Source organism: Nycticebus coucang, chromosome 3 (assembly GCF_027406575.1).
Source record: "Nycticebus coucang isolate mNycCou1 chromosome 3, mNycCou1.pri, whole genome shotgun sequence".
Classification (NCBI taxonomy): Eukaryota; Metazoa; Chordata; class Mammalia; order Primates; family Lorisidae; genus Nycticebus; species Nycticebus coucang.
In genome coordinates this window covers 157,767,870-157,782,697 of record NC_069782.1, presented here as the reverse complement: position 1 = coordinate 157,782,697, position 14,828 = coordinate 157,767,870, and the positions used below count along the sequence as shown (strand labels likewise).

The 14,828-nt window shown below is 47.5% G+C and overlaps 1 protein-coding gene across 1 annotated transcript in view; it reads right to left on the bottom strand.

Moving 5' to 3' along the window:
• Positions 1–441: 441 nt before the first annotated feature.
• The window catches only part of MGMT (O-6-methylguanine-DNA methyltransferase), a 265,223-nt gene continuing 250,836 nt past the window's right edge, over positions 442–14,828 (bottom strand). The window contains exons 7-8 of the mRNA XM_053583529.1: positions 6,369–6,508; positions 442–779 (exon numbers count right to left, since the gene is read on the bottom strand). Coding sequence (XP_053439504.1) covers positions 600–779; positions 6,369–6,508 — 320 coding nt within the window. The 3' untranslated portion in view covers positions 442–599. The remainder of the gene's footprint in view (positions 780–6,368; positions 6,509–14,828) is intronic.

Genomic DNA, 14,828 nt, shown 5'->3' with positions numbered 1-14,828 from the left:
CCAGAGAGCTGCACTGTTCCAACTCTCCATGGCAAACGGCTGATTTCCACTTGGGTCAGACAGACCATAAATGGATACATCTTGCCTTAGATTTTCTGGCAGCTGGGAAAGCAAAGCTGCAAAACCTCTAAGCATCTGCTTCCCGGGCCCAGCCTCTGTCCTTTAGTGAGACTCTGGTGTGGGCAGTGACCACGGTGAACAGGAGACACGTCAGCAGTGGGGAAGCCGGGGCATCTCCCAGTGTGGACAGACACAGGGGTAGCTGGCGTCAGGTATGAGCTGGCCCTAGGAACATCTGCAGCAGCCAGGTGTTGTCAGTGGGTGCCAGATCCACCCCTGTCCAGGGCAGGGGCCCTAACGCTGGCCAGGCCTTTCCCCTCCTTCTCCTCCCTATTTCAGGGGATGTTAAGAACAGAATGGTGCTAAAGAAACAAACCACACTCACACGGCTGGGCTCCGAGTTTACTCTGCTGTAAAACATAGACGTGAGGGGGCAGACAGGCTGCATTCCCCAGACACACCCACGCAGCGGGGTCCCCCAGTCCACTTCCAATGCAGGGTCACCTTTCACGTCACTGGAGGGCACATTCCTACTGCACTCACTTCCGGCCGGCACTCAGGGAGCTGGCTGGGCCCGAGCGCCCTTCCCAGGTTGGCTTCCCTGCCCTGCTGCCTTCGTGGGCCAGAAGCCACTCTTTCACGGCCCATCCTCCTCCGGAGTAGTTGCCCAGGGCTCCGCTGCTACAGACCACTCGATGGCACGGGATGAGGATGGGGACCTGAAAGACAGGGAGGAAGCCACCGTCAGGTCACTGGGGCCAAGAGCAAGGCCAGAACAAGACCAGCCAGAGCACATGAGCAGGGGCTCACAATGGGGACGCTGGTGGTGCCAGGGGTGAGGGACGCAGTGTAGGTCCTGTCTCAACATCAACATCCCTTCCCTGGCTCAGGCTCTTGAGCCCCTGGGGGTCTTGGTGTGGGATAATGGAGGGATGCCTGCCTCCACCCCAACAGGTGGACATGGGCATTTCTGGAGGAGGAACCCCTTTTATGCCAAGACAGACACAAAGGAAAAGACGGGCATGAGTGTAGAAGTCATCCCTGGGTGCCAACCTTGCACCCCAGGCAGCCAGACACTTGGGAGCCAGACACTGAGGATGTCCGGGGGCCACCAAACTCGAGGCACATCCTGTGTGTCCAGTGCTCCACGGACATTTGCCCCAAGGTTCCCCCCATAATTATTGATAAGAACCACTCTGGGGCCGTTTCCCAAAGGGGCATGCGATGACATCTCTACACATTCCCATCTTTCCTAGGAAAGAACCTGCCGCCAGTTCCCAGGGCACCACTGTCTTCCTAGCTGTCACAGTGACCAGTAGTAGGGCATGGGTGGTCAGCACTGAGGGCCTGGGACATGGGGGGAACCACATGCTATCATTGTGCTGTCTCCCACAGCTGCTCCGTGAAGACTGTGTACGGGGACATGACACTAGGAAGCGGGGCTGGGGGAGGCGGGCAGGGTGTGGGGCTTGCTATGGAAGGTTCTCAGCTGTCGATAACATGGGGAAGGCCACAGGTGGTGTCCAGGAGCCACTCACTGCCCGGCCTCCATCCCATTCCCTCCTACAGCTTCTCAAGGGAGGAGGGCCAGCCCACTTACCCCTACATCCCAGATGCCCTGAGTCAGCCCCACGTATCTGACCACAGAAAACATAGGTTGTGCAGGTCCCACAGGACCACCTCCCACAGCTCAGTGGAGAGCAGCTCTCCGGCTCACCCATGCTCAGCTCCACTCTCCAAAGCCAGCAAACCAGGCAAAGTGAGCAGCAGACGAGTGAGTTTTGAGGGTGGAGCTGGGCAGGTGTGCCTGGCATCTTCAAGGCCCATGTCCCAGGAACCTCCACTTCCTAGAGTGGTGACTCCTAGTACAGGCAGCCCTGTTGTCACTGCTGTGCACTTGCCAGCCAAGTATGCCTCTCCCTGGGGCCTGGCTACGTGTGTCCCAGGGACACGGGGTTACCCCAGCTCTGTCTTGTGCTTAAAGCCATAGGGAGCAGGCATCCTCTGTGCCGACGCTGCCCGAGTATGTCGACCTCATGCCTGGTAGAGCGTCTCCTGCATCTTCACAAGCCCGTGGAGAGGCAAAGGTGGACATCTCCTGTCCTAGCGGCTCTCCTGATCACTGCTGTGGCTGCACAGCGAGGCTCTGGCTCTTCCTGTTTTGCTTCCGAGTTTGGGTTTGGGTCACCATGGTAACATGCCCCAGTGACGTGTCTGGGAGGGCCAGCAAGGCTGATGGCGAGCTGACCAGCTGGGCGCTGAGTTAGGAGGTGAAGAGGAGTGTCCCTGCCAGGTTCTGCTGATGGCAGAGGATTCCAATCTTCTTGGAAGGAATAAGATAAATTTCCAAGAATCGAATATTTACTCTCACTGATGATTTTTATCAAATACAATAGTTACATTAATAATTACAGCAAGGACATTATTAGATAACACACAATTCACGGTTTTGACTGATGAAGAGGCAGGCATTTAATTCAATCTAGTTTTACAAACATTTAGGTGCCAATTCAATTTTCCTACCAAACAGCACATTCTGCCACTGGGCTTTGATTTTTCTTCCCACCCTCTCAATAAGCTATGAAATTATAAAAGTGAATAAAATAAACATCTTGTCTTCTCCCTTTCTCAGGACCAACACAGAGGGGAGGGCAGATGGCCCTGACAGTGAGGACCACTCTCCATCTCACCTGAGCCCTGGGGAGGGATGGGTCACTTCCTGGACAGGCACTATTTTTCCCATTAGAAATGAGGAATGCTGCTTCTGTTTTTGTTAATTTTGGTGGCAGGTTTCACACTATTAGAATAATAAAACTTGCTAAAATTTATTGAGGCCCTAAGGACATTTTCTAAGGATCCGTACCCTCTACCCCCTCTCCTTTAAAGCCCTTGCTGCATAAAATGTAATTTTTATCAATAACCAAGAAGCTCATAATATCACAGCTGCATCGAAATCTTCCTGCTGTGAAATCTAATTCTTCCAATACACGAATCCATCACTTACGCGGCTCCTTTCTCAAATGCTATAAAACTTCCAAACCCATAGATTTGTCTCCAACAAAAATAACATGAAGGGGCCTTTCAATCAATAATGGAATCCCTCTGATTCTGGTACCGCCTGAGTATTTTTTCCAACTTCGCCTTTGTTCTTCTGGGTAGCAGCCCACTAGGGAAAGGGCTTGTTTTCACTCGCAGCCTCATCAATACCTAAATCCTGGTGAACAAGTGACACAGAGAAGCTGTAATCAATAGCTCCCTGTGCGTTTTTTTCTTCTGGTCAAATGGTTCAGCTCCACTGACAACCCTGACACTTAGAACATGATGCTAAATCTTTATCAACAGCCATCTGGGTGACTGGCAGAACAAGACTCGGGGGGTCATTAAGGCTCATGGCCATGTGTGAATAAACTCACTCCTCGGGAATGTGCCTGTTTAGAGAAAGGTGGGGAAAGTCTCTGTGCAATGTATCGATTGCCTTTGAACTGCATTTAGCAAGTTCTGTCTGAGGATGAAGAGGAAGGGGGTTTTATGTGTGTGTGGAGAGGGCCATGGGGAGACTTCAAGTGCCCTACGCTGGGACACTGACCACCCCCTCATGCTGGGTAGGGGGACACAGCTCTCTGGACTTCTGCCCAACCACTGTGCACCAGCCGGCAGTGAGGCCTTCCTGGAAACCTTTGGAGAATCAAGCTCCTAGGAAGGAGGAAACTCCCAGATAGCAAAAAGGGCTCCTAACCCTGCTGGGCGGAGAGAAGCTCATGCCCACAGCACACGCTGTGGTGGGGACCAGCGTGGGCTATTTATTGCAGCCACCTGAGGCATCAATGCACAAGCGTCACCGTGTTCTGCAACGCTCCAAATCCATTTTTCATTCTCCCCTCCTAAACGCACTCTCTCTCCAGCACGAGCAGGAGATGTTTTCTGCGAGCTGGTCTCCACCATGTGCTGTCTGGGCTGGTGAAGGTGTGGGCGGTCTTCCATTGAGTCGCTGCTGGCATCACTGAAATCTTCAGGTTCAAGGTCTCTGCACGAACACCTGTAGAAAGGACTCACGACTGGCTGGCTGCCCTTGGCCCAGGACAAGACATGGTGTCTGCACAGTGGCCCCTGTCCAGTGCTGCGGTACCTCCAGGCTTGGCTTTGACACATGACAGGGGTGTCACTATGTGGACTTTACTGACATTAGAGTTTTCAACCCTGTGAGATCCTATTTTATGGGTTTCAGTGATTGAGGCCATCCTGCAACAGAGACGTTCATAGAGATTAATTGCAGGACAGAGCCAGGCTGGTTTGTGGAATAAATGTTTCTGAACATTGCCACAAGCAGGATGGCTAACCAGTGGAGGCAGCTCCAGAGCAGAGCGTGAGTAACTGTTGGCGTCACAAAGGCAGGTGGTGGGGTGGTCACTAATCTGTACATGTCGGTTAGTGAAGCTTGTTTTTACGGTGAAGAGCTGTGAGCTGCACACACCGCTGGGCGCCTCTGCGAGACCACCTCCATTTCCACCTTCATGTGCACTCATGGGGGGGCATCTGGCCCCCAGCAGGGGAGGAGAGAATGACTGACTGTGCCCACGGGTGCCGAGGGAGCCCTGCTTGACCCAGTCCCTGTGGTGACGGTAAGGCAGGACGTGGAAGCGGAGACGCCGGTGTCCCAGGCTCCCCAGGGCCTCGCAGGGAGCCACAGCACCACGGCTGCCTGCTCTCCTCAGTGAAGGCGGCTCCCCGACGCCTAGTCGCCATCTGGGAGAAGCCAGTGGTCTTCCAAAGGGGAGATGCAGATAAAGCTTTATTGCAAAATGTCAAAAATCATCTTCAGAAATTTGATTCAGAAGCATCCCACATGAGTTGTAAAAATGAGGCCACAGCACATGGTGGGGACATTTTTAGCAACATAGCTGAGCACCCTACAATTCACAGGCATTAGGTGCCAACAGAAATGCCACCGCACCCACCAGCCATTGTCACCGAAACTGAGGAGGTGGAGGGACCCCAGGGAGGTGTCCTGCTGCACCAAACTGCTGACGGGTTGGGATGCTGTAATGTGGCAGAAAACCTCCCCAGAGGCGGCTGCACAGGGCTGCCCACCACAGACCTATAGCAGCTATTTTTAAAAGAACGACAGGGTTCTGGGCAGAGGCTACATAACTGGCGTCTTCCAGAAACGCTGGACTGCCCTGGGGCTGCTGTGCTGTCAAGCAGGGATGGAAACAGCTCTGGAAAGACACAGCAAGCTTTTAAAAAGTGGGTGTGGGGCGGGGCCTGTGGCTCAACAGAGTAGGGTGCAGGCCCCATTATGCCAGAGGTGGCAGGTTCAAACCCAGCCCTGGCCAAAAACTGCAAAAAAGAAAAAAAAAAAGTGGGTGTGAGTTAGTCATTTGCCACCACGTGACAGGATGATCACACTTGTTCTCCGTAAGAGAAGGCGTTCTTCCACCACACCAAAGGCCCCACACAGCTTCAGGGGGAAAGACAGACACTGCCAAAGGAACAGACACCTGGCGATCGATGGGCTACATCCCAGGGCTACGGGCCCTGCCAGAGGGACTGTGAACCGGGTGCCCTTTCTAACCACATGTGGGGGTCCAGGCATGGAGGGCTGGATGTGCACGACTTTCGTGATCACACTGGATGGCCCACGGCTCCCGGCACCACAAGCTGGGTGGCCAACCCCACTGTGTGGCCCAGTCCTGTCCTCTGGGGAGCAATGCTTATGGCTTCACTAGATCTAGAAGCCCGGAGCTTGGTCAAACCTGACCGTGGACACACAGGAAGGGCCTGGGGGTGAGGGAACCATCCCTGGGGAGATATGGCCCGAGGCGGTAAATCCTCTCTCAGGCTCAGTCCTCTGCTTTAACCCTGGAGATTCAGGGAACCGCAGGCCTCAGCCACTGAGAGCAGCCCCCAAGGGAGGTGGTTGGGCCCCTACCTTTCACACTGTGCTCCTGGCAGCCAGCATGTGGGGACAGCAATGCCGTCTGTTGCCGGCCTCAGGGCCTCAGGCACGGGACGGCACCCAATGAACCTGGCGGTTGAGCAAACAGAAGCCTCCTGCCTGCCACTTCCCCAAGCCCCTCTTCTGGTGCTAGCTGTGATGACTAGGGCTCAGGCCATTGGGACTGGAACCCCGAGAAGGCCATTGCTGGTGTGAGGGTGGGTTCTGGCACTGAAGTCTCCCTCCTCCCCACCCCAGCTGTACAGGCTGCCTCAGAAGCACGTTAACGAGATGGCACTTGGCACCCCCTGCCTCCAGTGCAGTTCAAGGCCCACCGACCGGCCCCACCAGCCTCACGCTGTCCATGACTCACAGGATTGCTTCTCATTGCTCCTCCCACGGCCCGTGCTGCTCTGGGGTTTCCTGCCAGGGCTGCTAACTGCTGGTAAGACACCGTTTCTCCGAATTTCACAGCCTTCAGCAGCTTCCATAACACCTGTCTGGTGAATGAGTCTGAAAGGAAGGAGGCAGAAGAGCGTCACTTGGACAAATGGCTCCAACAGCTCTGATAGAGACAGCTGCCAGTCCTGAAACAGAGGATGCGTCGACACAAATAGAGGTGTTATACTCAATTAAAACCTGGCGCCCACACACCACCCTGGCGATGTTGCCGACCAGGCAGCTCCGCGGAGGACACCCCAGCCAGCACCTGGGCCCGGACGAGGCAGTGTGCAGTTCAATGAATGGGCACAGGGGTCCCTGTCTGCTTGGAAACCTTTCGGGCTGCTGGTTGTTTTCCAACTTCGTCTGGGGCAAAAAAGGAAAGAGCAGGTATAGCTAGGCAGCGACGGTCTACTAGGTGCCCACACCCCACCGCATGCGGGAGGCTGTAGCTCCTGCTCACAATGCCACACCCAGGGCACACAGGGGCTGCTGGTGACCTTGGCTACAGGCATCTTTAATGAAGAGGGCTGCAAAAATAAAGTAACTTTATTCCCGTTTTAATCGACTAACCACAGGGGATTGCATTTGCTCTGCACCCTGCTGCAGGAGTGAATAGGGAAGGCAGAACACGGCCTGCCTTTGCCTCCGGGTTTCAGAACTGTTTTCTCGGTGTGGAGTTTGCAGGAGGGAAACCCAGGAACACTAGGAGGCAGGTCTGAATCGAAGCCTCTTGTCTTTCCAAACGGGATGCCCGGCTCAGGAGCTCAGGAGCTCAGGAGCACTGGAGAAGGAGCCATGTCCTTCATCACAGAGGCTCTGAGCACTCCGGGGGCAAGAGCTTCTGAATGGCAACAACAAAGGGAAGGGCTCACAGGCAGGGACGTTCAGAGTGCCTCCACAATAGCACTAATTACACTTGGTGCCAAGCTGGCAAAGTGCGATTTGGTTCTTAAAGGAAACACACCCTTACATGTGTGTTAAATAATAAAAATCACTTCCCAACTGAAGGGAACGATAATCACTTCACTGGGAAAAAAACTCTGTTCAGTCTTTATTATAACATTAAGCAAATTAAACATCAGCATAATCCAGGTGATACTAGAAAAGGGTCATCAAAGAAATTAACTTTGTTGTTCATTAATTTACATGGATTAGCAGAGGGCAGAAAGACAGCCAGTGTGCTCTAGTTTTTTATGATATAATTTCAAACTGTACACCATTTGTGGCAGGAGGGTGACTTTGGGGTTAATCAGACTGATTTGTCCTTTTAATTGCTTTCTATTCAAAGAAAATTCATTAGATAATGTTCTCTTCAAAATTCATGAATCAATTTAACTGAAGAAACCACATTAGCAGCTTTGGGTTCATTAGCACAAGCGGTTGTGGTCCTGGCTGTCTGCTGGGGGGCTGCTAAGCAAACACACTCTGTTTACCCTCTTTTCTTCAGACAGGGTTTGGAAACCAAACTGTTAATCTCTATCATCGTTGTCACTGTGCTCAGCTTTAAAAAAGGAAAGAAAAATAAGGTGTCCTCTGGTGACTCAGAGGAAGAGATTCCAGGGGCCGCTATCTTGGAAAAGAAACAATAAAATCTGTGGGGACCACAAGACACAGAGCGGTTTCCTGCCCTCTTCGGAGAACACGGAGTTGGTGGTTTGGTTTTCTGTGCTTTGACCCAGGGAGGCGATACTGCCCAGATTCTCTGGGAGAACAGCCTGGAACTTTACTAAACTGTAGGAATAAAGAGAAGGAGGTGTGTGTAGATTCGGCGGGAGCCCAGCCACTTCCCAGAGACAATGGTGCAGCTCTAAGGGCCGCGTCCGAGCGCCAGCCTCCAGTGCTGCTCGGACAAATTACTGCCAAACTACGCAGCACCTTTCTTTCCGACTGTAAAAGTATCACATAATAAAACAATTATATGCCTGTAGATGAGCACAGAGTTTATCAAACACGTTCAGCTTCACTGTTGGTGTTCCATGGGAAACCGTTTCGTAGCTGGTCCATGCCAGGCAATATCTTAGGAAGCAGAGTGCAAAGAACACGGTATTATTTCAGCAGTCAAGTACATCATTTTACAAATGTATCTGAAAACTCAATCTCACCCTGCAGGGAGAAAATGCATTAATTAGTTTAAGCAGCTCTCAATGACAGTGCCTTTACTTGTGAGCTGTACGAAATCAGGCAGCTGAACGGCGCCTGTTTTCTTGGGAGGCAATGCTTTCTGCTGTTCAATATCATTCTAAAGTGTAGTACGATCTCTTCATAAAAATCACATGTTCATGTGGAAAATAAATTTCTTGGGGTTGAAGTGACTGCATCAGTGCTCAGCAGCTGGCCCCCAAATTTCACATGGCCCAAAGGGGCAACCCCTGAAGTCTGTCCCCCACTCTGTCCTAGTCCTCCTGGAGGGGACCCTGGGGCCCAGGGCTCGGTGATGCAGCTCCTGGATGCACATCCTGGATGTTCTTTTCCTTTACCGCTTTCCTTTCTTGTTTTCTTGCCAAACTCATCCTTCCTCCTGCCTGTTCTGGGTCACATGTAAGCTGGGCTGTTTACGTGGCCAGGGTTAAGGGATGCTGTGTGAAAATCTGACCCACTTCTTACGCACATGGGACATGGCTGTTTTCATTTTGCCCTGGGGGGCTACTTGGATACACTCACTGTAACTGTCTCATCAAAGGAAGACTGCCTATGGGAGTGGAGATCAGAGCTTTGAGCAGGGCTGACTCCTATTCTTGGACCAAATCCACCAAGCCCAGCTCTGACACGGAAGATGCCACAAGGGAGGACAGAAAGGACCAGCCTCGCTCTGCCACTGCTGAGCTGGAATGAATCACTTCCTTCTCCTGGGCCTCTGTCTCACCTCCATGATAAATGTCATTTCATGAGCTGCCTCGAAACTCATGTCTGCACCCCACCGCACAAAGTGAGGCTCAGGGCACACCGGCTGAAGGCAGGGCCAGCCTGGGAGCCAGATGTCTTAGAGATCAGGACTTAGGCCCAAGTCCCCAGAGCCTCTTCCCTTGAGAAGCAGAACATTGCACGTCTAAGTTCTTGGGGGAAGAGTCACCTTTCCCTCCACCACCTCTGCTTGGTGGTTGGTAGTGACCCTGTTGAGGGTTGTGATTTTCTGAGATGGGGCCATCCTTCAGCATCCCAGGCCTGGGGCTCTTTCTTGGCCAGGCTACAGCTAGTAGGGCATACTCAGGCCCAGAAGCACTGCAAGGCCAAGGCTGGGCTGTGTTGCAGCAGCGATTCTGTGGCCATGGGCTGCTTCCCCGCCTTGCATGTGAGCTCACTGCTGCAGCACCTGGAAGGGGGCCCCCCAGGAGCTGGTGTCCCCTGCACAGGTCACAGCTATTTGACCTCATGCTGCCTGGCCATCAAAAGTAGCCAGAACAAACCTTTTTAGAAAAGAACCTGAAATGTTAAGATTGAGGTAGGTTCCAGGTAAAATGGAGGGCACACTGTATTTGGTCCATTCTGCTGACCACCTTTACAAAACCTGGGAAGAAGGTCTAGAACAGTTATGCGAGGGCTGAGAGGAGTCAGCAGCATCAGGCTGACTGGGGAAGAAAGAATATGAATTCCTGCCCAAGTGATAAATGTGCTCACCACGTCCTCTGCTCACCCCCAGCCTGCACTTAGCACAGCCTGTGCTCTGCAGGGGACAGAGGGCACGTCTGTCCCACCTGGAGGGGTCAGGAACATCTGCTGCTGTGCTTTGAGTGTGTTCCCCAAAGTTCACTTAATTCCATCGTAACAGTGTTGACAGGTGATCCAGAGAAGGCTCTGCTCTGACGAATGGATTAATGCTGCTATTGCAGGAGTGGGTTAGTTATCAAGAGACTCTGGTCCCCCCCCCTTTTTCTATCTGTCCCTCATTCTCACTCACCAGATGATGCCTCCTGACATGGGATGACCCTCTCCAACACCAGCATTATGTACTTGGACTTCTCAGCCTCCAGGACCATGAGCCAAATAAACTTCTGTTCTTTCTACATCCCCTAGTTTGTGGTATTCTGCTACAGCAGCAGAGACATCTGTGCTCAGAGCTGAGTGAAGCACCCTGTTTTGGTGTTATCTCTGAACTCCTGTCCTTTAGCCCCTCCCTAAACAACCCTGTGGTGCTGTGAGGTTGGTAACGTGGCCACAGGAGCCTGAGCCTCTGAGGAAAAGATGGTCCTTTCCAGATGGGAGGCGGTGTGGGCCTCCCAAGGCGGGGTAAGACCCTTTGCTCCTTTGCTTTTTTTTTTTAATTTATTTTATTTTTTTTATTAAATCATAGCTGTGTACATTAATGCGATCATGGGGCACCATACACTAGTTTCATAGACCGTTTGACACATTTTCATCACACTGGTTAACATAGCCTTCCTGGCATTTTCTTAGTTATTGTGCTAAGACATTTACATTCCCCATTTACTAAGTTTCACATGTACCCTTGTAAGATGCACCACAGGTGTAATCCCACCAATCACCCTCCCTCCGCCCCCCTCCCCCCTTCCTTGCCTCCCTCTCTCCCTTTCCCCTATTCTTAGGTTATCATTGGGTTATAGCTTTCCTGTGAAAGCCATAAATTAGTTTCATAGTAGGGCTGAGTACATTGGATACTTTTTCTTCCATTCTTGAGATACTTTATTAAGAAGAATATGTTCCAGCTCCATCCATGTAAACATGAAAGAGGTAAAGTCTCCATCTTTCTTTAAGGCTGCATAATATTCCATGGTGTACATATACCACAATTTATTATTCCATTCGTGGATCGATGGGCACTTGGCCTTTTTCCATGATTTAGCAATTATGAATTGGGCTGCAATAGACCCTTTTCTTTTTCCTCTCTTTGCATTTCTGCTGCCTGGCTCCACACAACAAGGTTCAGCCATAGGACATGTGCAGCAGAACGGTGTAAATAGAGTCACAGCTTTTTGTCCAGGAGACTGAAAAGGGAGTGCTGAGAACTGAGAAACACCAGGGAGATTGTGGAGAAAGAGGAATTTGTGAGAACAAGCCTGGAAGTTGTTTATAAATTCCTGGATTCCCCTGTCCAGGTGAGCTGTCCACTTACCCATCTGAACATATGTGGATCTCAGCCTAAACCAAAGACTTTTAAGAGTTAGGTACGGCCAGGTCTCAAAGTGGCTGTTGAGTGATGAATAGAAGGACAGATCTGAAAAGGATGGCAGAGGATTTGAAAATGGAATGAACATTAAAATCACAGCACACAGAATATAGGTCAGAACTTAATGGACTAAATACAACCAGGTTGACTGTTTCCTCCTAAAACAAAAATGTCAACATTAACCAAAGGATTTATTTATATAAGATCCAGAATCTCATAGTATTTAAAATACTCAGGATACAACTCAAAATTACTAAGCATGCAAATAATCAGGAAAATCTCAACTTATCTGTGAAAAGATGAACAACACAAGCCAAGCCTGAGATGACAGAGAAGTTAAAATCATCAGACAAAAACTTCAAGGAATCTGTTATAAAAATGATGCAAGGAAAAATACTCCCGAAACAAATGAAAAGACACAAAACCTCCATGAAGAAACAGAATCCTATTAAGAATAATCAAATGGAAAATTTAGTACTGAAAAAAATACAGTAACAACCCCTCCGAACCCCAAAACCTGTACTGCATAAGATCAGTAGGAGAATGAAGATGCTGAGAAAAACATCAATGAAACAGAAAAACTGTCTAGTCATGCGAGGCAAAGTCAAAAGTTCCATTTATGTCACTGGAGTTTCAGAAGGAGAGAAAAAAGTGAGTGTAGAAAAAAGGTAAAGAAATAATCGCTAATATGCCTGACATTTGCCAAAAGATATAGAATCACAGCATCAAGAAAACGAGCAAACTGCAAACAGGGCACTCGCAGACATATCATGATCAAATTGCTGAAAGGTAAGGATAAAACGTCTTGAAATTTTCAGATAATAAAAGGAAAATTAAAACAATTAATTTCCAGTAGATGTCATTTTAGGAATGCAGGCAGAGTAAACACACAGGTGAATTCTTGTGTTTGATAGCTGAAAGCAAGAATCATAACATTGTCAGATGACATTTTCAATGTATTTAGATGTAACACATTAGATACTAAAGTGTTATAGGAGAATTAAAAACATCTATATAGTCATAAGTATCCACATCATACTTAAAATGGTAAAATATTGATTCCCGTTAGTCTGTGCAAGTATGGTAACTCCTAGAATAATAATTAGAAAAATTATAGAGATTTAGTGAAAAATAAAACTAATAAATTAAAACAAAATACTGATGAAAGTTAAAATATCCCTAAAGAAGAAAGGAAAGAGAAAAAACAGAAACAAAAACCCGAGGGAACAAACAGAAAACAAGCAATAAAATGTTTGACTTAAATTCAAATAGTAATAATTACATTAAATGTAAATGCTCTAAACACATCAATGAAAAGAGATTATACAATGAAAACACTAACATTCAAATTAACATAATACAAAGTAGATTGAAGTGCAAAGATAATTTCCAGGGATACAAAAGGATATTCCATAGTAAAAGGGCCAATTCACAAAAACAACATATCAATTCTCAATGATATGTGCCCAACAACAGAGTTTTCAAATCCATGAAGCAAAACCATCAAAATTAAAAATGGAATTGGACTAATTCACAATTATATCTGGGGACTTGAACACTTCACTTTCAGTAGTGAACAGACCTGGGTGACAGAAAACTACAAAGGATTTAGGACCGAAAAATACCCTCGACTGCCTGAATCTAGTGACATTTATCCAACACTCCACCCAGTAACAGGAGGACACACATTCTTGTCAAGGGCATACAGAACAATGGCCAAGATATACCCCACCACATTCTATATTCTGGGTTATGACCTTTTAACATATTCTCTGATCATAATATTATTAGACTAGAAATCAATCAGGAAGTTAATAGGGAAACCTCTCAAACATTTGGAGAGTAAATAAACCACTTCTAAATAATCTGTGGGTCAAAGAGGAAGTCTGAAGGGAAAGTAAAAGAATATACTGAACAGGATTAAACTGCAAAAGAAGCGTATTAACATATGGAACACAGCTAACGCAATATTTAGACAAAAATTTATAGAATTAAGTGCTCACATTCAAAAAGTCTCAATAATCTAAACTTCCAACTTCAGAAGCCGGAAAAAGAAGAGCAACGTGAGCCCAAAACAATAAGAAGAAAATAATAAAGGGTAAAAATCAATAACATTAAAAACGAAGAGTAAAATTCATAAAACTAAAAATTAATTCTATGTAATGATCAGTAAAATAGGTAAATCTCTGGCAAGATTGATAATAAAAGAAAGAGAAGGGGGTGGCACCTGAGGCTCAATGGATGGGGCACTGGCCCCATACACCAGAGGTGGTGGGTTCAAACCCAGCTCCGGGCCAAAAACTGCAAAAAAAAAAAAAAAAAAAAAAAGAGAAGAAACAAATTGTCAGTATCAGGAATGAAAAAGGAGATATCACTACAGATCCTATAGATATTAAAAATATAACACATTTCTATGAATAACTCTATACAGAAAAATTCAACAACTTAGATGAAACAGACAAATTTATCAAAAACTAAAAACTACCAAAACTTACTCAAGATGAAATAGCTCATCTAAATATTTCTATAACTATTTAAAAAGTTTAATTCATAGTTTAGCGTCTTTGATGGGGCGGGGGGGAGTCTCTGGGGCCAGATGGTTTTACCAGTGAATTCTATCAAATGTTTAAAGAAAAAAGTAGTATCAATTCAACATAATCATTAACAGAAAATAGAAGAGGAAGAAACATTTTCCAGAGTATTTTTATGGAGACCAGTATTACTCTAATATCAAACCAGAAAAGTAAAAATCATTCCTGAATACAGATATAAAAATGGTCAACAAAATATTAGCATATATAATCCAGCAATATGTAAAAAGAACAAGAAACCAAAATCTGTAGAGTTTGTCCCAGGGAAGCAAGGCTAATTCATATTTGAAAATCAATGTACATATGATGCTATAGTTATGAAGACAGGGTTGTAACGGTAAAGGAATGGGCATGTGGATTAATGAAACGGACCCACACAAATACGCAGTTTTCCCTCGATATCTCTGGGGGACAGGTTTTAGGACACTTTGTAGTTACCCAAATCCACAAATAAGGCTAAAGTACCTTATATAAAATGGTATAATACTTATATATAACCTACACACATCCTCCCACATGCTTTAAATCATTTCTAGATTATTTATGATACCTAATACAATGTAAATGTTATATAAATAATTACATATATTATATAAAAATATACGGTACTGTTTATGAAATAATGACAAGGAAAAAAGTCTGTGCATGTTTAGTTCAGGTGTACTCATTTTTTTTT